Below are 21,987 nucleotides of genomic sequence, written 5' to 3'. Positions count from 1 at the left end.
TGAATTTTAGGACTAGCTTGTCAATTTCCACAAAGAAGCCAGCTGGGGGTTCTGTTAGGGATTGCAGTGAAACCATGAGGAGGCATGCCATCTGAACATTTCAGTTTTGTGATCCATGACCATGGAACAGTCTTTCCATCGATTTAGCTCCTCTCTAATCTTTCAATGTTTTGTAGTTTTGAGAATATGTTCTGCACTTCTTTTTTAAATGTATTAAATCTATTCTTTTTGATGCTGTTATAAAGAGAATTGTTTTCCTTATTTCATGTTCATATTTTTCATTTCTAGTGTATATAAGAAGTTGATTTTTGTATATCTATCTTGAATCCTGAAATCTTGCTGAACTTAATGATATGGTCTAATAGTTTTTTAATGGATTTCTCAGGATTTTCTGTCTATAAGATCATATCATCTGTGAATATAGTTTTACTTCTTTTCCAATTTGGATGTATTTAATTTCATTTTCTGCTATGAGAGACAAATAGCAAACCAACAAATTAAAAAAGATCAGCAATAATGTCACATTCATACAGAAACAAACTATAATGATGGGATGAGAGTGACTTGGGTAGCTACTTTAGACCGAGTATGTGGAAATGCCTCCTGAGAGGAAATGAGATCTAGCCTAAAATCTGAATTGTAAGAAAAAACCACCTAGGCAGTGAGAACAGTTAATGTGAAGGGACTGAAAGGTGGGAATGAGCTTACATGTTGGAGGAACAGGTAGGCTACTATGACTGGAATGTAGTAAACTAGAGGGGCAAGGAGGTCTGAGAGGCAGCTGGGGGCTAGGTCATACAGGACGTTGTAAACCTGAGCAATGGAGGTTGGATTTTATTCTAGGTTTGATGAAGTGCTACTAGAGTGTTTGTAGGGATGTGATGTGATCTGATTCACATTTCAAAATCACTACAGTTGCTTTGTAGATAACAGACATTGGAGTGGAAGCTGGGGAATCACTTAGGAGAGTTTTGCAGCACTTCCTGTAACAGATACTGACTTGGCGTGGTGATAATGGAGATGGAGAGAAGCAAATGGATGTCTGGGATGTGCTGATCAATTGGATGTGGGGAGTGAAGGAAAGAGGGATAAATAATTTACAGATGTCGGCTTGGGCACTTGGGTACACAATAGTATTAAACTGGGGAAGACTGGGCTTGAGCAAACAGGGAGTCGTGGAGGTGCTGGGGGGATATATCACAAGTTCTGTTTTGACTACGTTAGAGACACGTAGTGGTATTTCAAGTACAAATGCCGAGCAGGCTGTTGGATACACAAGACTGAAACTACAGGAAGCGAGCTAGGGTTGCTTGTTTTCAGTTTGAAGGAGCTGCCAGTGAGCCAGGAGAGAATGTTTCCGGTAATTTAAGGTAAAATTGTTTCAAGAAGGTGTTGGAATGTGCTGATATGCCCAGCCAGATTCCAATCCCTGTAATCTGTGTGGGTTACTTAACCTCTCTGAATTCACTTCTCCGACTACAAAGTGAGGTAACCTGATGTGGGGGATTTATTGTGAGACTAAAGGAGATAAGGCATATATATTTAGCAACTACTATTCCTCACCAAACTCTTATCTGATCAGCTGGACTTGACAAGTAGTAAGAGCAAAACTCACATTTTCTCAAGGAAAGACATGTCTCAGATGGAAAGCTGCTGTAAGACTATGGTGTAACCTTCACTCTCCCCTTCAGTAAACCTCTTTGAAAATAACGTAAGTCACTACCACATATCAGGAAATAGTTTTCCTATCTAGCCCTCCCTACAAATGCTGTTTATTCTGCCTAAGTAAGGTAAGATGTTTAGAATAATAAAGTAACATATGATGCCATAGCAACTACCAAAGTATTAGGTACCTCTCTTCTTTCTTGCACTAAGCACACGCAAGTATATCTAAGTCTTGGCCACTCAGGTCACATAAGAGGGACATCAAGCCCTTATCTTACAGAATTTAAGTCTACTTTCTAAATATTAAAATAACAATGCAACAACAAGAATAGTTAACTTTTATGGAGGGCTCACTAGAGCCAGAAGGTACTGCGCTATTGTTTTAGATCTGTAAGCCACTTAATACCCCAACAATCCTACAGGGCGGCAATAATACCCTCCCCATATCATCTTCCCCACCTGACCAGCTTTAAATGAGTGGGAAAGTTAGCCTGTTAGGACTGGACTAACTGGATGTCACAGTGCCTTTTAACTGAAAGGTGTGAGATGGTGAGATTCACAACAGTTCCTCAACGAAATAAATAAAATCTTTTCTAAAACTCTTACAATTTACAAAATTCACCTTTTCCATGAAGACCTGTGATCTAGAGCCCATCTAGGCCTTTCTGAGGAAATGGAATGATTCAGATCAAGGGACTTTTCAAACTACTTTTGTCATTAATGTTTATTTCCATTTAAAATATGAGAATTCAGAATTAATGTAAGGTAAAACCTCAAAGTATGCGGCAAAAGAAATGCTGCAAGAGCTTGAATAAAATGATGTGGGACCTGTGTTATGTATGACAGACAGTAACAAAATAAAAAAGCACATTCTGAAGAGAATCAAATTCTGATAAATTGTAGTTTGTAAAAATCAATTCAGTGGTACAATCTCACCAGGGGAGAAGCAATTTGACTCGTTACTCTTAGTTAAAAATCAAAAGGACATATTTTCCTCTTCCGGTTATGACTATCACAGCACTCAGCTCCAGCTCAGCACTCAGTTAGGTATATAACATGTATATACCTAAATCCTTTAACTCAGGCAATATAGTAAACTAAGCAAGAATTGGTATTTAGCAGGGCTTACAGATCATGTACTATGAAACATTTTCATTTAAAAATAAAAATTTTATAATCTATTTCAAAAATATCAATTAAAAATTATATAAACTGCAACAAGGTTTCCAAACAGAAGTTCAAAAACCTTGGCCAAGCCATAGATATAACATCAAATAAAATCTAGCTTAATTTATCAACTAAAATAATGTTTTCTGTATGTGTAATACTGAGTGTAACACTTCAGCCTTTCAACAGAAACTGCTGTTCGGTCACACATTATCAAAGTCTGTTCCCTAAACGATGTAAAGAAATGTCAATTACAAGGCAAATCTTCGTTTAAATTAGGAACAGTACATCTTAAAGTTGTACGAGACCTATATATAAATAACTTACAAACACATATTTTTTATATGCTTATGGTTTGAAAAAAATGTTCCCTGAGCACTCTTTCTGCTTGGTTAGAAGAATTAGAATATGATCTATAGGATTTTATTTTGATTTCCCTTGAATATATGCAATTTTTCATCCATCAAATGAATTTGGGAATCTTTCCTTGTAAACAGATCTAAAGTGATAAGTAATTACAACTGTTTTAAAGGGCTATAGAAATATGGTTGGGTTTTAGAACCCTGAGAATTGTACAGTGGGTATATCATATAACTGAAATAATTTACTACCCTAAAACTATCAGATGGCACTAGCTCCATGGAGGAAAGAGTTAATAATCAGTAATTCCAGCCCTGAAGACCAAGAGATAAGCATTAAAAAACAAAAGAAAAAACAAGTTGAGCAACATTGTGCTTTCCATGGAATAACCTTGAAAAAATGTAACCCTTCTGCCCAACACAGGAAATACCTTACCATGACACTTTATTTAACGCTGTCTTGAGATCTGTCGCTCCTTAATCTCCATGCAAACTTCAAATTAGCATCACTGGGAATTTCATCACACAAACTGCAGTTCTCAACGCCACCTCACGATTCACAGAAGACGTACCACAATCAGTGCACATGCACGGTGCCACCACCAGGTGTGTTCTCCTAAGTTTTTAAGGTCTCCGAAAAAATCTAGGCTACTCGACAGGGTTTTTTTTTCAAATAAATTATTATTAGGGTCTTAACTAATTAGTAAATGCTAACTTTCTGTATAGCTTAGCATCACACTAAAAGAAAATTAGATTTAAGAAGTTTCATATTTATAATTGGATGTCCTAAGACCTAATAATACACTTTCCTTAATGTTATGATTTATGTGGTTTACAAGAATAATTAATAAATAACTTAAAATATTTAGAAGTCATAGTTCTGAAGATCTTCAAGAGGTGAGCAATTTCATATGTCCAGAAGTGTGTCTTCGGCCTTTTCAGTTACATGCTAAGGTGCTTTATGCAGGACGCCCCGGCCCGAAACGACTTTTAGATCTAAATATTTGAAACAGAAAAGAAGGTCAGAGGTGCTTCTAAAACAAAAGGAAGTTATACTGTTACTGTAGGTTATGCTTGCTTGACAGTATCGAAGTTTAATGAAACTTTATGTAGCTCCATAAGCCATTTTTAAAAACCCTTGGAGTGAGATGTATTTTGGAATTCACATATTTTTTTACTTTGGGGAGATAATATGGCACATATATTGTATATTATGGTTCTAAAGCAATGCCTCATAATCAAACACATTAATGCTTCTTCACAGTGAAACAAATGAACATTTACATTAAGTGGGATAAATAAAAGCTGTGAATAGCACCTTAGTAGCTCACTTTACGTTTGAGCTGACACAGGTATATGAAAAAAACTTGTGTTTTTTTGAGCTTTCTGGATTTCTGCATTGCAGATAAGGCTTTTGGATCTGTGGTTTTAACTTTCAAATCTCAGTAACTGTAAACCTTTAAAAGAAAACTGGTGAAATAAAATAACACAGGATCCACAAGTTAGATTTTTAAAAGAGAAATAAAATAAAACAAGAAATGAGGAAGACTTCAATGATTTATGTAAAATAATAGCATATAACCTATAAATAGTATGACAAGTCTGCCAATTAACAGTAGCACTATGGCTTACATTTTTACCAGCAGTTGGATCAGAAGACAGCTAAATCAGTAAGCTGAAGCCTTAAAAAAAAAACCTATACTTTCATTAAATTTCATGCTTACGACTTTTTAAAGTCTTAATTTTTGAGTTAAAATCTGGTTATTACTAGTGTCTTGATCTGATCCTTGAAACAGAACCAAACTCAAATTATGTGCCTCTAGCATCATATGATTTGCCCAGAAAAAATCCTTTCAAAGCCAATGGCACTCTGAATTCACCTAGGCTGACTCACCTGGAGTTTTTCTCTGAGCTTCCCTGCCGGGCACTGACTGGCACCGAGGCCTTGATTTGCGCTTCGAGCCTGGAATAAATACCTCCTGCAAACTGCAGAGTAAAGGAGCCGTCATTATCTTTACAGAATCAAGAGAAGCTATGCTTTATTAAAATGGTATTACTCTTTAACTTAAAAGTACCTCTAGTTTGATTTTTGAACATTCAGGCTCTTTGACATAATTTACATGTATTAAAATTCCCCCCATTTAGTAAATATTCCTGAGTTTTGATAGATGCGCACAATTGTGTTACCATTGTTACAATAGACATAGAATAGTTCTTTCACCCAAGAATATCCCCTTGTGTCCCTTATAAAAGTCAACCAGTTTGACACTGCCAATTCTTGGAAACCTTGCCAGCATGCTTTAAAAATTATTTTGGACATTCTAGTTGGTTTACAGTGATATATATTATTGAGGTTTTAATTTACATTTCCCTAATGACTAATGATGTTGCATCTTTTCATGTGCTTATTTGCTTCCTGTATCCTTCTTTTAATAAGAGTATGGTTAATCTTTTGCCCGTTTCTTTTAATTGGATTGTTTATTTTATTATTGATTTTCGAGAGTTCTTTATATATTTTGGACACAAATCCTTTACCAGGTAAATGTTTTATACATATTTTCTCATAGCTTATGACTTGTCTTTTCATTTAAGAGTGTCTTTGAAAAAGAAGAACTTTTAAATTTTGATGAAGTCTAATTTGTCAATTTTTCTGGTGTTGTAGCTAAGATATATTTGCCGAACCCAGGTCACAAAGATTTTTTCCTATGTTTTCTTTTAGAGGTTTTATAGGGAAATGCATTTTTAAATAAAAACAGGGGCAAGAGTTGTTATGATTAAATAATACCAATACTATGATAATATATATTATAACTAATATGTAATTCTAGTAAGAACACAGGTGTTTCTAATGATCATTCTCAACAAGATCATGCCGTATTTTAGAGATAACATCTAAGTACTTCATGCAGGGTTGATCAAAATCAGCAACTTCCAGAAAGTTACCCTCTGGATGGCTAGCAATGCACACTTAACCTACTTTTGGTGTGATATTACACTTACAGTGACAATGTACTTTAGTATGTGTGTTGCAGAGGACCCATGAACCATAGATCATAAGCAATGGTGGACAGCTTTTATGTGAATGAATTGGCTAACTGGTGCAGGGTATAAAAATACTTAAATTATTCCTTTTAAATTCTGCCTAAAACAACTTTATATTCCTCATGATGAATGAAAATAAAGTAGGGAGGCATAGCTAAGCAAGCACAGGACACTGGTACATAATTCTTACTTCTTTTGATTCCTTTGACTTGACTCGATCCAGATCACCCAGTCTCATCTTTATCAGGTGCCCTGTAATCTCAGACATCCGCCTCTGATCTGAAGGCAAAAAATAATAAACCTTGCCTGTCATGAGAATGATTTATAATTTGTATTTCTTAAAAAAAGATTGCAATCATCAAAGTTTTATGAAAATATCATTTTACAGATTACCTATGCCTATTTATCTTTGAAGAATTTTAGGCTGTGAGTGACAAAACGGCTCATACATGGATAATTGTGATACTTTTGAGATTACTGTAAATTAGCCTAAAACATATCCTGCCATCTTGAGAGTAAAATTAGTGGACAAAAGTCAGTATGAGAGACCTCAAAACCATACATGCAAAAAATAATACATTATTTTGTCTTCTGTGATTGTCTAATAGTGAAGCTCTGGTTGAGGTCTAAGGAATGTGTTAATTCTGAGCCTCATTCCAATTGAAACCTTTAAAACTGTTCAGCATACTGGGTTACAGGCCCGGTCCCCGCTTAGGGGTGCGTGTGAGAAGCAACCTATCGATATTTCTCTTCCTCTCTTTTTCCCTCCTATCCCCTATCTCTAAAAGTAAAGAAATAAAAATCTTTAAAAAACTATTCAGCATACTTTGTAATATAAAAGATTCCTGTTATTGTTATTTATACCTAATTTGTACACCACCCAAAAAGTAAAACTTACCATCTTCTCTTTGTGCATCCTGGTTGAATCTCAATGATCTTGAAGCATCCCACTTATTCTTCTGCATACTCACACTAGTGAAAAATTAAGCAAAAATCAGCATTGATGCTTTAAGAGTAAATATTGCATTGGATTCAGGAGCGATACTCACATGAAAGGAGACACATCTCTAGAAGTTGACTAAAAAAAAGTAGACAACATTAAGGCCTAATTAGAACATATTTACTGATAGTGCTACAGTTAATAATAAAAGGAGTTTACATTTATTGAGTGCAAGAGACTGTATGAAGAGCATTACTAGTATTATTTCACTTAAGCATTACAACAACCATGTGCGACAGGTGTTATTTATCTCTGCAAAAAAATAGGTTCGTAGAAATTAAGAAACTTGTCCAAAGGAAGACAAACCTAGAATTTGAACCCAGCTTTACTGTCTGAAATGGAAGCCCCAGCTTATGCAATCTTTTATAATTCACCCACTCGTGTGTCTGTAGTACTTAACACAAGATGAACCTACACACGTCCAGTGAAGTTGTGTGGGGCTTGTCTCAACCCCAGCTTTCACACAGTTTTGTAATCCATGGTTTGTTTCCCTTTTAGGCAACTGTGGTTATTACTGTTCCCTTATTCCCACCTGGATTTTTACCCCTTCCTTTGAAGTCGTGGGGAAATAAGAATTATTTCAAAAGACCATAAAGTACAGGGTGGGGCAAAAGTAGGATTACTGTTATGTGTATACGAAATGGGGTTTATTCTTGTATTATTATTTATTAATTGTATTATTTTCCATATGAACAACTGTAAACCTACTTTTGCCCCATGCTAATTTACTAAGAATTGTAAGTATATTTATCTTATTTTAACATGTTTATGTATTTTTTAATAAGTAATATTGGTTCAAAATTCAAAAGGTACAAACAACACATATAGTAAAAAGCCTCTGCCCCCAGACATTCTTCCATTCCTTAGAGGGAACCAATTTTACCAATTTCTCTTTTTTTTAAGATTTTATTTATTTATTTTTAGAGAGAGGGGAAGAAAGGAGAAAGAGAGGGAGAGAAACATCAGTGTGTGGTTGCCTCTTGTGCACCCCCCTCTGGGGACCTGGCCTGCAACCCAGGCATGTGCCCTGACTGGGAATTGAACCAGCAGTGCTTTGGTTCACAGGCCTGTGTTCAACCCACTGAGCTACACCAGCCAGGGCAACCTTATCAACTTCTTACATAGTATTCCAGAGATATTTTAGGTATATATAATAAATTCATATATATTCCTCCACCTGTACTGCACCAATGGTGGCATAATATGCCACTCTACATACTACTCTGCACTTCCTTTTTTCACCTGTCAATATATCTTGGAGATCTTTAATCTGTCTTAATAGAACTTTTTCATTCATTTTATACTGCTAGCATTCCATTATGGGATTTGCTACTCTTCTCTTTCAGATTTTTCCTGGTTATACTTGCTTTCTTATTTCTGCATATGAACTTTTTAGCAATATATAATTTAGAGTTACCTTCTCCAGTGCCTTTTCTTTCTTCTGACCACAGGGTGAAGACATCTGCTTTTTTGGTTGCTTAGTGAACTTCTTTGGCTTCTCCTTTTTCCCTGATAAGACAAAAATCAATGTTTTGAGAATAAGTCCCGCATATTTCGCTAATGCACTTGTTTCTTCCAAAAAACAAAACCCTGAAAAAACATTGTTTTTTAAAAACTAACATTTCTTCTGGATAAAAAGTAAACACACAGAAAAGTCAAACTAAAAGTGCTTAACATGGGCTCATTTTAATTACTTTTCTTCTTCTACTTGGCGAAAACCTTTGGGGAAAAAATGAGACAATGAATTCAAAGTTCCATTGAAGTTAAATATAGAAAAATGTTGGGGAAAACTATACATATTTACTTCTCTGAGTCTAATTTCACAGTGAAGTCATCTCCTAATTCCAAATTTTTAATATAAAAACGTAACTATAGTCTTGGAACTCACACACACACACACACACACACATCTTTAAAATGTCTTTTGCTCAAAATTGGAGGTAGGACAGAAATGATCTTGGGAAGAAGCAGATTTGGAACAAACTGTAGTTTAGACTGGGGCATTCCTGCAGTCAGCATTCTGAATTTTTTTCTGAACGCTGACAGTTTAGTAGAGAAAGGCGAGGGGCAGAAAAGAAGAAACAGAAATAGGCATTTCTCTAAAAACAATGTTTGAAGGTAACAATAACACTGTACATTGGATCACTATTTCCCAAACATCAATTATTTGTAAATAATCTTCACAATTTTTGCTAGATCATTTAAAAGGGAAACTTTATATCACTACCATAAATGAGAAACCTATAAAATGTGCTACATACAAGGTAACCTTGAAGACACTAGAATAAAACAACAATATTAATAATCTAGGTAGATTTGCTTGCTGGCAAACCCTGAGACCCTGACGAGTGTTTTAATTGGAAGATTACAAAGTGTTATATATAAAATTTCTGTATAGTATCAAATCACTGGGTTATACACCTGGAACTAATATAATGTTGCATGCAGACTGTAATCAAAAAAGTTAAAATGATTATTTAAAAAATAAACATGGGGATGTAAAGTACAGCATGGGGAATATAGTCAATAATACTGTAATAACTATGCACAGTGTCAGATGGGTACTGAACTTATCAGAGTGATCACTCCATAAGGTATATAAATATCTAATTATGTTGTATACCAGAACCTAATATAGCACTGCATGCCAAATGTAATCAGAAAATAAATTAATTTTAAAAAATTGCTGAAAGACATGATAGGGTGGGACATCTGATAATGGCAGTGTAAAGAGGTTGGACAATTCCTCCCAAAGAAAATGATAATAAAAAGAGAACAAAAATATTTCAAATAACTATCTGCAGGCACTGGTAAAAATCAAAAGTAGGCAGAATTTGAATATTTACATTTGAAAGATGCAAGAGGTAAGAACTGTGAGTTTGTAGCCTTCTTCCCAACCTCCCCAGCTCAGGGAGAAAAATTACAGCCTTATGAGCTCCACGGTCTAGATAAGAGTTCGAAGCAACAGAGAAGTTGGAAATATAAAGGGGAAATTTTGGAAGCAAGGAAGTCACAAAAGACCTGAGATCTAAAATGTGACAATAGGTTCTGTCTCACTGTTTCACTAATAAACTCACTTTAAGCTCTGAGTAAGTAAATAAAATGTGAGTTTAAAATCTGCCCAAATTCCTAGCTAAGTGTTAAACTATTTAAGTGCACAAGAGGCCCTAGAAAACCCAGCTAAAAAGGCAAGCAGAAACTAGGGTGGGGTGTCAACCCTTGCGAGACACAACTTTTCTGGTTCTGTGAGGTGTGAGAGTTTCTCGTGCCTTCGACTGAATGCTTTCCCCAAACTGCACGTGGTTTGAGCTTTTGATAGCAGAGGTCTTACTGGCTTGAGATGGCAGAGGTCAAACTTGGGACTGGAAAGACAAGTAGGAATCTAGGGAGAACCCATAAAGCAAGGGAACTACTAAGCAGGTAAGCCTCCAAATCTGAATATATATTCTTGTCTGACCACTAAACTGTCACCTGGGGGTGAGAGGTGGGAGAGGCTAAAGCAGCAGCAGTGAATAGCAAAAATCACCTGTGCAGAAGCACCACCTACTGTATACCACGAGGGAGACTTTGCTGTTTGGATCAGGCAAGTTAACTGCCTACTAGAACAAAAATCCCAATAATCCTTAAAACAACAAAACACCCCAGAATTGCACACAGACAATCTGCAATGTCTATTTTTCACCCAAAAGTTATGCGTAAAGAAATTGAAAAGTACAGCTCAGAAAAGAAACAGTCCATGGAAACTGATTCTGTGAGGGCCTGCACTTGGATTGGGCAGACAATGACTTCAAAACAACTATTACAAATATGTTCCAAGGAAAAACTGTATTATTGAGTAAACAAATAGAGAATCTAAATGAAATAACGGCAACTATTAAACCAAGTGGAAATTCTAGAGCTGAAAAGCATAATAACTGAAACGAAAAACTGTGCTAGATGGGCTCAAGAGGAAATCTGAAATGGCAAAAGAATGACTCAATGAATGTGAGTTAAGCATTAGAAATGATCTAATCCAGAAAATAAAGAAAAAACTGAAGGAACAGAAGCAAAATGTCAGAGACCTGTGGGACTATATCAAAAGGTCTAACATGTATGTTATGGGAGTTTCAGAAGACAAGTAAGAGAAAGGGGCAGAAAAAGTATTTAAATAATGACCATAAGCTACCCAAATTTTGTGAAAACATTAATTTACTGATCCAAGAAGGTCGACAAATCCCAAGTAAGATAAACACACAAAAAAAGCACATCCGGGCATATCACAGTCAAGCTTCTGAAAGAAGAAAGAAAAAGAAAATCTCGAAAGCAGTAGGATTAAAAGAGCACATTGCATACAGGGTAACAAGTATATCAGCAACTGACTTCTCATCAGAAACACTGGAGGCCAGAAGACATGGAATAACATATTCAAAATGCTAAAAGAAAAAATAACTGTTAACCAACAGTTCTATATCAAGAAAACTGTACTTAAAATCTAAAGTGAGCTCTGACTGATGCGGCTCAGTTGGTTGGGTCTCATCCCACAAAGTGAAAGGTCACTGGTTTGATTCCTGGTCAGGGCACATGCCCAGGTTGCAGGTTCGGTCCTGGTCAGGCGCTTGTGAGAGGCAACCCATTGATGTTTCTCTCTCACATTGATGTTTCTCTCCCTCTCTTCCTCCCTCCTGTCCCCTCTCCCTAAAAATAAATAAGTAAAATCTTTAAAAAAAATCTAAAGTGAAATAAAGATATATTCAGATAATAAAAATGAGAGAATTCGCTGCTAATGTACCTGTACAACAGGAAATATATCTGTACTTCAGGAAATAATAAAAGAAATCCCTTGGAATGAAAGAAAATAACATTAGATGGTAATACAGATATAAGAAAAAAAGGTAAATATGTGGGTAAACATAAAAGACTAAATGCATATTTTTTTGTTTCCTTACATTCTTTAAATTCCATAAAACTGTTTAAGGCAAAAAGTATAATGTATATAAATACATGTATCACAACAAAGAAGGGGAGGTAAATGAAACTATATTATTTTAAGGTTCTTATGTTTTATCTGAAGTAATTCAAAATAGTTTTATGTGGATTGTAATAGGTTAAAGCACATGAAAAGATACATAGAACTATATATCCAGTAGAATGGCTAAAGTAAAAAAACAAAACAATAATGCCAAGGAGAGGTAGAGCAATTGGAACTTTCATACATTGCTAGTGGGATGCAAAATGGTATAGTTATTTTGAAACACAGTTTCGTAGTTTCTTATAAAGTTAATCAAACATTTACCAGGTGACCTAGCAACTCCACTCTTAGGTATCTATCTACCCAGCAAAAATGAAAATATATGTCCACACAGACTTATGCACAAGTGTCCACAAGTGTTCATGAGAGCCAAGACCTGGAAACAACCCAGATGTCCATGAAATGGGGAATGGATAAACAAATTATGGTATATTCATACTACAGAATACTACTCTGCAATAAAAAGGAACTACTGACATACAAAATATGAATGACTCTCGAAAATACTCAAAAATAGTAAGTGAAAGAAACCAGACACAAAAGACTACTCATGATTCCATTTACATGAGACATTAGAACAGGTAAATCATTGTGACAAAAAGCACAGTGGTTGCCTGGGGGTGGGAGTGGGGAAAGGGAGCTGAGTATGAAGGGGCAGGAGGTAACTTTTTGGAGTATGTTCTAGGTTTTGATTTTGGTGGTGGTTACACAACTGTATGCCCAAACTCCTCTATGTGTACCCTCAAAAAATGGTGAATTTTATGACATGTAAGTTATACCTCAATCAACTGTGAGAACAACATACGACATAGTAGCATTGTCTCCTTGACTAATTAGGACTGAAAAATAATTGGTGAAGGACTACCTTTAAAGAAAAGTTACATAAAACTTGGAAATAAGAGAAAGGGAGAACTGCACATTCTTTCGGTGTGCACCTGGAGGACTGTTAAAGAGGCCCACACAGGGATTACTTTTCTAAGAGAACATCCTTGCGTTTGACTTTCCTATCTACTATTGTCTGAAGGCCCAGATTCTGTGAAGTTTCATGTTAACTTGAAGATTTTTGGGTCTAATAGAAATGCAAATGACTTCCATCTAGTAGAAAAGATAACCCCAAAGGTTATGGGTTTATTGCCTTGTAGAAAAATCTGAATCTTCAAATGCTCTTTGAATCAATTTTCCTGTTATTTCTCTCACCAGTGAGTTGAAAATTTTTGACAGAAGTTCATTTGCTAGCTGTATAAAATCATGTTTTTAATTTTTAAAAGTCACATTTTGATGACTATTATTCAATGTTTCATTTGAGTGTCATTTCAAATCACCGCAGGTACACTGATGTGAGTCATACATTTTGAGAAACCCATTACATTACACCTGAAATAAAAACTCGGAGGATTATTTCTCACTACACTGCACTTTCTTTATAATTTTGTGAGTATTCTGTGTTAGTGCCAGGGTTAGGAAATCCTGATAGAGCCTCCTTTATTTTTTTCTTCCATGTTATACCCTACCATGTGAACTTGTAAAGCCAATCCCTCATCCCTTGCATTAAAGCCTTCAGAATACAGCCCCTTCATAAAAATAAGGCTTGATTTTTAACTAAGAAATCAATGTACTTTGTTTCTTGGATACTTCTTCTTCATCTCCAACTTCATCTTCAGTGACTTCAGATCCAGTCGTATATTCTTCTTCTTCTGAAAATAATGACTGTTGTTTCTGAATTAAAAGACAATACACAGCCTATCAAAAATGTGGTATTATCACATCTATAATGAATTTTTTCACATATATCTAAATTTATTTTCGATGAATGAGCCAAATACGAGCTGATAAATGATCACTGCTAGCACAACATTCAGGAAGCAGACACAAGAATTTCTATAATTAGGACAGGATCACATTACATCAAATATTTTTGATTTATTTCCTTCACAGATCCTAGAAGAGTGATGGCACCTAACAGGTACTCAGTGTTTGCTGAATTGTACCTCTGTCACTCAACTAAATGCATGTTCATTGATATTAAGAATAAATTAAAATACAATAATTGCCAATATTAAAGTAGTCCCATAAATAAGCACACGTGCACATTCCCTGGATCAGAGGGGTACTGGATTACGTAAGCATACCTACACCAGTTTCCTGCATCTATCCACCCTACTGTCTGTCAGCACTGATCCAAATTCTGACTCCATGTTTGTGAATACTGATGGCAGATGACAGAGGAAAGGCAAACAGGTAAAAAAAAAAAATCAAATAACCAACCAATCAAACAACCAAATAATTGGAAAGTTCCTGTTATAGATTTGTTGCTTTGTTCAGTGACAAAAATAACTTTTAAAAGTTCATTTAATTAGATGTATGGATTATGCAGCCAAAAAATGGTGTATGTGTCTGCTCTAACCAATGACATTTTTAGTAAGTACAAAAGTTTAGACACTGAAAAGGATGATAAACATTTAACTAAAATATATAAAATCTAAAAATATAATGTTGATAACATTATATTAAATTACACTTCAATTTAGGAAGAAAGAGATCCATGAAAGTGGAATATAGTTGCTCACTCACCAGCTGCAGAGTCCAGTTTTTCAGTGATAAAAACTGTAAGACAAAAGAACAAGAGATAATAAATCTGCATCTACCCAGACTGAAGCTTCTTATTTTCCCATGGATACTCTAGGAGAATTTTTAAAAGTTACAAGTATAGTTTCCTTCCAGGTTGAAACATACTTTTAAACTTAGGCTGAAAATGATATAATCTTTTATATCCCCTGTCTAGAGATGATATATATGGCTCACCAAAAGAAAAAAAGAAAAAAGAAAAAAACATTTCCTAGTGTCATTTCCAAAGGACAAGTAAATTACATTCAGATATAATATACTTTTAGTTATTTTTTAACTATTTCACTTTTTAATGTTTATATTTTTATAAATTAAGGAACCAGATTATACATGAATATTCAATAGGTCTAATTTGCTATTTTATATGTAATTCATAAATTAATGTTATTGATTGAACACTTATAACCACTTGGAGTTTAAAACCCATTTTACATGAAGTATTTCACTTTCCAAAGTAAATGCCACCCCACCAGACACAAAGGCAGGAAGCTACCAGCAGACAGAGACTCCCTGGTTGTTAGCAACAGGAATCAAAGCTATTGGAAAAACTAAATACTATTTTCCAATACTGTTTTAATATTGAAAAAACTAAATGTCTTCCTGATAACAATTGAAAAAAAAGAATTTCATGCCCAAAACAGTTTATAGTACTAGGAGGAGACAAAATATACCATCCATACTATCTTCATTCCTCAAATCATTATTTATCCATAATAAAAACCCTGAAAGCCATGTTACATTTTCTGCCAAATTTAAGTCAATTAGTTACTAATTCTTTGAGGACAATAAATGTGTCCTATTATCCCTATAGTTCTATTAACTCAGCATAATATCTTGTTATGTCTAGTAGTTAGTAAATACTTATGAACTAAAAATTTCAGCTTCAATTTATTTATTTACTTATCCTCACCTCAGGACATGCTTACTGATTGGTAGAGAGAAGGGGAGGGAGGGCGAAAGAGAGGGAACGAAACATGGATCAGCTGCCTCTCATAGGTGCCCCAAACTCACAACCTAGGCATGTGCCCTGGCCTGACCAGGAATCAAACGCTCTCTTTTGGTTTACAGGATGATGCCCAACCAACTGAGTCACACTGGTCAGGGCTCAACGTCAATTTAAACTGATCAAGGTTCTTGCAAAGATTAAATGTCATCAATTGTTTGTGTAAATAAAGAATGAGTGAAACAAGGTACTCACAGCATTGAGCTCCCCACTTTTGGGACCCCATGGTGTACTTGGCTCCAGTAAAACATCATAGTCCAGACCTTTCTCATCACAGGGACCGACTCCAGAATCACTAGGGAGAAAAAGACATTTTATGAAGAAGTGTTCAATTTCTTAAGAATTTAAATGCAAATGATATCTTTTTTATTGCACATATTTTATAATTTGCTCTTTAGAAATATAGTTCTTCATAGACACAGACAACAGTATGGTGATTACCAGAGGGAAAGGAGGGTTGGGGGGAGGTAGAAGAGGATCAAAGGGGGAAAAATGGTGATGGAAGGAGACTTGACTTGGGGTGGTGAACACACAATACAATATACAGATGATGTATTATAGAGCTGTATGCCTGAAAACTATATAATTTTGTTAATCAGTGTCACCCCTATAAATTCAATAAAAAAAGGAACTACAGTTCTTGAGCATAAGGTATGTACTTCAAATTTACATTTCAATGTAAATTAAAATTTACATTTCTTAATTTACTTAGTGATTCCCGCAGCACGGATCGTTCCGTATAGGGGAACACCATTGCACTCCAGGCATTACACTTGCCTGGGGGTGAAATGGGCTCCTATAATGGGTACTGCTCTGAGAATGATACCCATTACAGGAGCTCCCTTCGGCAACAGAAAAAAAAGAACAGCCTTTATTATGGGGTCCTCCTAACCTCCCAACCTGATAACCTGCTGTAGTTGCAAGATGATGGAAGTAACTTCAGAAATTAATGACTTCAGGGAGCTCAAATTTTTGCAAAGATGACTTCAACCATCAACTATTTTTCTAGTTGTGTCAATCAAACATTTAAGATGAGCTTAAGTAGCTTGAAAAAAGAAAAAAAAAAACACTTCAAAAATTGGATTGCAGGTCCCAACCTTTCAATCACCAAGGGCTTCTTTTATTAGTTTTTCTTTCTCTGGGAGTGTTCTTCCTATCAAATAAGCACCTGCTGGTTCTTATTTTAAGCTAACATAATTTCAGTTAAGCTTTCCGAAATAGTGTAAACTGTGTGAGGACTGACATTAGTGATTTGGAGACATACTAGGGGATGGTAAAGCTGCAGTATATCCCTCTCGCCCTCCCCCATACCTAACTGTGTCTTTAGAAAAAGGCACAACAATGACATCTCTGTGTTTGTGCAGATCATCCAGTATTCTAGCAGCTGGATAGGGTGGCAAATCTCCATTTTCGCCTTGATCACGAAGAGCAACTGTGTGGTCTCTCACTTTACAACCCTGTTGTACAAGAGACACTAAATTAGAGAGGTTGGTTCATTATGGAAACATTCCTTTAAAGATGACTGTATGTTTTTGTTCCTCTTTGCCTGGTCATATCAACCATTTTAGCTCTTTTTTTCCAAGGGAAAAAACTCACACAGGAAAGAACATGAGACATAAATGTATGAGGTCTGTCCAGAAGGTATCAAGCCATGAAAAATAGAGATGCTTATTGAAGACGACACAAGATACAAGAAACATTGTATATAGGACAATGATGCCTCAGTTTCCTTCAAAGTAGGTGCCTTGGGACCTCACAAAGTTGTCCCAGTCACCATCAGCTGCCCCATCCTATTTTCCTGAATCTCATAGAAGTTCAGAAATCTCTTTCCTTTCAAAGGTGATTTTAGTTTTGAGAAAGGCCAGAAGTTGCAGGATGCCAAATCTGGGCTATAGCAGGGCTGAGTCAGCTGGGTGATCTGATGTTTCACCAAAAAACTCTGCACAAGACGTGATGTGAGTGGGTGCATTGTTTTGATAAAGCTGCCAATCACCAGTTGCCCGTAACTGGCCTTCTGAGTCATCCAAATAGTTTCTGCACAGGAATGTTCAAGCTTAACGCAAAATTTGACGCTTTACTCGCTCAGTCATTTTGAATGCAATGGCCACATGGTACACATGCTCACTCAACAGCATCTCCCACCACCACTGACTAGTACAGCGAAGTCATTGTTCACACATGCATATTCCAATTCACTCTCTTTGGCTGCCAGGTTACATTGATGTTGTGCAAACTATTCTTGTTATATTAACAATGGCTGGACTTTTCTGGACAGACCTTGTATACCTTAAAAATATCCAAGAGTATTCATGTAACCACCATCCACATTAAGAAACAGAGTATCTCCAGCACTCCAAGAGATGAATACATACAAATTTATTTATTCTACAGTTGATAGATGGGTTGTTTCCAGTTTGGAGCTATTACAAATAATACTGTTATGTCCCTGGCTGTTGTGGCTCAGTTGGTTGAAGCATCGTTCCGTAGACTGAAAAGTCACGGGTTTGATTCCCGCTCAGGGCACATGCCTAGGTTGCAGTTTGATTCCAGTTGGAATGCATGTGAGAAGCAACCCATTGATGTTTCTCTCCCTTTCTTTCTCCCTCCCTTCCTCTCTCTATGTATGCCCTCCCTTGGGTGAGTATAAAAAAAAATAATAATACTATTATGAACATTCTTCTACATGTTTCCTGGCACACAAGTGCTCATGTGTGCTAATACAAAAATATATTACTATCAGCAGTGTATGAGAGTTCTCATTAATCAATATTCTCATTAATTCTCACACTTGGTGAGACCTATTTAGTCATTCTAATGAGCATGCAGTGGTATCTCATTGTGGTTTTTATCTGCTTTTCCCCAATTACAAATGAGGTTGAGTTTCTTTTAATGTTTACTGGACAACAACAAAGAACTTTGTTGTGTGAACTTCCTATTGTCTTTTTCTTATTGATTTATAAGAGTTTTAAAGAATCTTAATATGAACTTTTTATGGAGATGTGTTGCTAACATCTGGTCCTAATCTGTGTGTTTGTCTCCTCAGTTTCAGTTTATTTAATATAGTTGACATACTTTAAATTTTTTTCCTTATGTTATTGCCTTTTAATAGCTTTATTAGTTTTTCTTTCACATATAGGTCTTTTTTGAAAAAAATAGTTTGGGCCAGAGTCTCATTCCACTTTTCCCCCATATGGATATCCCAATGTCACAGTACCTCTTATTGGAAAGTCTATCCTTTGCCCACTCCTCAGTAATGACACCTATGTCTCAGTCAAGTACTCAGTGGCTCTGAGTACTTTATTCTTTGCTATTGGTCCACCAGTCTATTCATTATCACAATCATCCCATCTGAATTACCAAAGCTTTATAATAAATTCTGACATTGGACAGAGCACGTACTTCTCCTTGGTGTTCTTTGAAACTATCTCAGACAATATCGAGTCTTCTAATCTATGAACTTGGTACAATAATACATTTTTTAGTTTTCTTCATTTTTATCTCAATAATGTTTTCTGTTTTCTCTATAGAGTTTTTGCACATATTTGTTAGAGTTAATCCTAGGTACCTGATATTTTTAAGGCTGCTCTGTTTTCTTTTTATAAATTTCATTTTCTAATCTAATTGGTTTACAGAAATACTATTGATTTTTGTGAATGCTTTTTAAAAGATCAATCTTAAATTCTAATTAATTCTAATAATTTATCTGAAGATTCTTCAAGGTTTTCTATGTTTACAACATCATCTACAAATTGTAACAGTCCCTTTTTTATTTCTTGTCCTTGCATTAATATGCTGTCAAGGACCTCCAGCTCAATTTGAATAAAGTGTGGTGACAGTGGGCATCCTTATCGTCTTCCCAATTTCAAAAGGAAAGCCTCCTCCATTTCACTATTAAATGTGATATTTGCTACAAGTTTATTATATTATCCATCCTTAAATGAATTACATAATTTTCTTTTTATTCCTAAATCTGGTAAGAATCTTTATTTTTTTTAATTTTTTAATCATTGTACTCATTCCCTTCACATGCATTAATTTAGAAGTTACACATTCTGTTGTCCTTCCAGTGGTTACCCTACAACTTACAAGATGTACCCTCGACTTATCAAAGTCTGATTTGTTAATACCCTTCCTTCTCAAAGACCTTTTAAACTCAATTTTACTGCTCTCCCAACTTATAGGCTATTGTGAGTTTTAAAATTATACATTAAAATGTAGAGTATATATCAATGACCTATTTTAGATCATCTACATTATTAATATAATTACATATTTATTACAAACATGAATGCATACATACATGCACACGTACACAAAGCATTACCATCATTTTATACAGTCAGTGTTCATTCAGATTTCTCAATACATTAATCTTTCTTTGATCTTCATTCCTTCCTGTATCTCAAGAACATGTTAGTATTTCTGTTAAAGCAGTTTGCCAGTTGTACAGTCCTTCAATTTTTCTTTGCCTAAAAATGTCTTTATTTTGTCTTCATTCTTTTTTTTATTAAAGATTTTATTTATTTTATTTTTGAGACAGAGGGGAAGGGAGGGAAGAAAGAGAGGGAGAGGAACACTAATGTGTGGTTGCCTCTTGCATGCCTGCCACCAAAAACCTGGCCCTCGACCCAGGCATGTGCCTCAGACCAGGAATCAAACGGGCGACCCCCTGGTTCAAAGGCTGGGGCTCAATCCATTGAGCCACACCAATCAGGGCTTGGCTTCATTCTTAAAGGATATTTAAGGAAGGCACAGGTTTCTAGATTGTGAACATTTCTTTTGGCACATTGAAGACCTATGGACTACACTCTGACTTCCATTTTTATTGCTGAGATGTAAACTCTAATTATTGATGTCTTAAAGGGGTTCAGCACTTCTTCCCTCTGACTGCTTTTAAAATGTTCTCATCGTTTTTTGTTTTCTGCACGTTCACTATGATGTATGTAGGTATGAATTTCTTATTATCTTATTGAGAAAGTCACTGGAATTCTTCAATCTATAAATTGACATGTTTCAATAATTCTAAAGTATCTCAGCCATTATCTTTTCAAATTTTGCCTCTGATCTATTCTCTTTCTCTGCTATTGGGAACTCCATTAGAAAGTTAGACCTCACATAAAAAGACAAAAACTGTGTGATTCTACAATACCATATGAAGTACTTAGTCAAGTTTTTAGAGATGGAAAGTAGAATAGAGGTTGCCAGGGGATATGGGGACAGGGAATTGTTGATTGGGTACAAAACTTCAGTTTTGCAAGAAGAAAGAGTCCTGGAAACTGGTTGCATAACAAAGTGAACATATTTAATACTACTGAGATATACACTTAAAAATGGTTAAGATGGAAAATTTTATCTTATGTTTATTTTACCACAATTTTAAAAAGAGGTAGACATGCACATTCTAGGTCTCTTACTTTATTTTACATTTCTCATTTGGTCTCTCCGTGCTTTGTTCTGGACAGTTTCTTCTGACTGATATCTTTTAATTCACTGATTTTTCAGCTGTACGTAATCTGCTGTTAATTTGCCGCTGAGCTTAATTTCTGTATCATTACATGTTTCTAGCACTTCTATTTGTTTTTATTTAAACCCTCTTTGTCACTTTTTATAGTTTGTAATTCTCTGACAAAAATTTCTAAGCTTGGCTTCTGTTAAACTAAATTAAATTACTAAATCTTATTTAATTTACAGTCTATATAAATAATTCTGTGGTTTGTTTTGTATCTTAAATTCTGCTATTCCCATTCTTGGTAACTTATGTTCATCTATGCCAGGTTATCTTTGCATGCTGAATATTTTGTTAAAAAATTGTTTGTAGAAATAATTTGAGGTTTAGAATAATGTTATCTTTGTCCAAAGAGGATTTTTACTGCTCTCCCAAGTGCCTGGGGAGAGTGGCAATCCAGGATTACCTTAATCCAATTCCAGGGCTTGAAATACTCTAGGCCACTTAAATCAAAGCCAGGCTACTATCAAGGCAAGAAATGGCTTGCTTCTGACTTACTCAAAGTGTAAGGGAGTGAATGTTACTCATTATTATCCCCAGTATTGACAGACCTTGGCCCCTGACTATTCCCAAAAATCCTGATAGGGCACCAAAAACTCAGCCCAGCTTCTC

The 21,987-nt window shown here is 35.4% G+C and overlaps 1 protein-coding gene across 2 annotated transcripts in view; it reads right to left on the bottom strand.

Annotated features, from left to right (window-relative positions):
- Positions 1–2,369: 2,369 nt before the first annotated feature.
- Positions 2,370–21,987, bottom strand: part of SANBR (SANT and BTB domain regulator of CSR) — a 54,860-nt gene continuing 35,242 nt past the window's right edge. For both annotated transcript variants that reach the window (XM_053925513.2, XM_071221561.1), the window contains 10 exons: positions 17,181–17,326; positions 16,065–16,164; positions 14,813–14,845; positions 13,858–13,957; positions 8,651–8,742; positions 7,283–7,311; positions 7,132–7,205; positions 6,424–6,512; positions 5,086–5,177; positions 2,370–4,187 (listed from right to left, as the gene is read on the bottom strand). In XM_053925513.2, coding sequence (XP_053781488.1) covers positions 4,151–4,187; positions 5,086–5,177; positions 6,424–6,512; positions 7,132–7,205; positions 7,283–7,311; positions 8,651–8,742; positions 13,858–13,957; positions 14,813–14,845; positions 16,065–16,164; positions 17,181–17,326 — 792 coding nt within the window. In that variant the 3' untranslated portion in view covers positions 2,370–4,150. The remainder of the gene's footprint in view (positions 4,188–5,085; positions 5,178–6,423; positions 6,513–7,131; positions 7,206–7,282; positions 7,312–8,650; positions 8,743–13,857; positions 13,958–14,812; positions 14,846–16,064; positions 16,165–17,180; positions 17,327–21,987) is intronic.

This window comes from Desmodus rotundus, chromosome 5 (assembly GCF_022682495.2).
Source record: "Desmodus rotundus isolate HL8 chromosome 5, HLdesRot8A.1, whole genome shotgun sequence".
Taxonomy (NCBI): Eukaryota; Metazoa; Chordata; class Mammalia; order Chiroptera; family Phyllostomidae; genus Desmodus; species Desmodus rotundus.
This window is presented reverse-complemented; position numbering and strand designations above follow the sequence as displayed.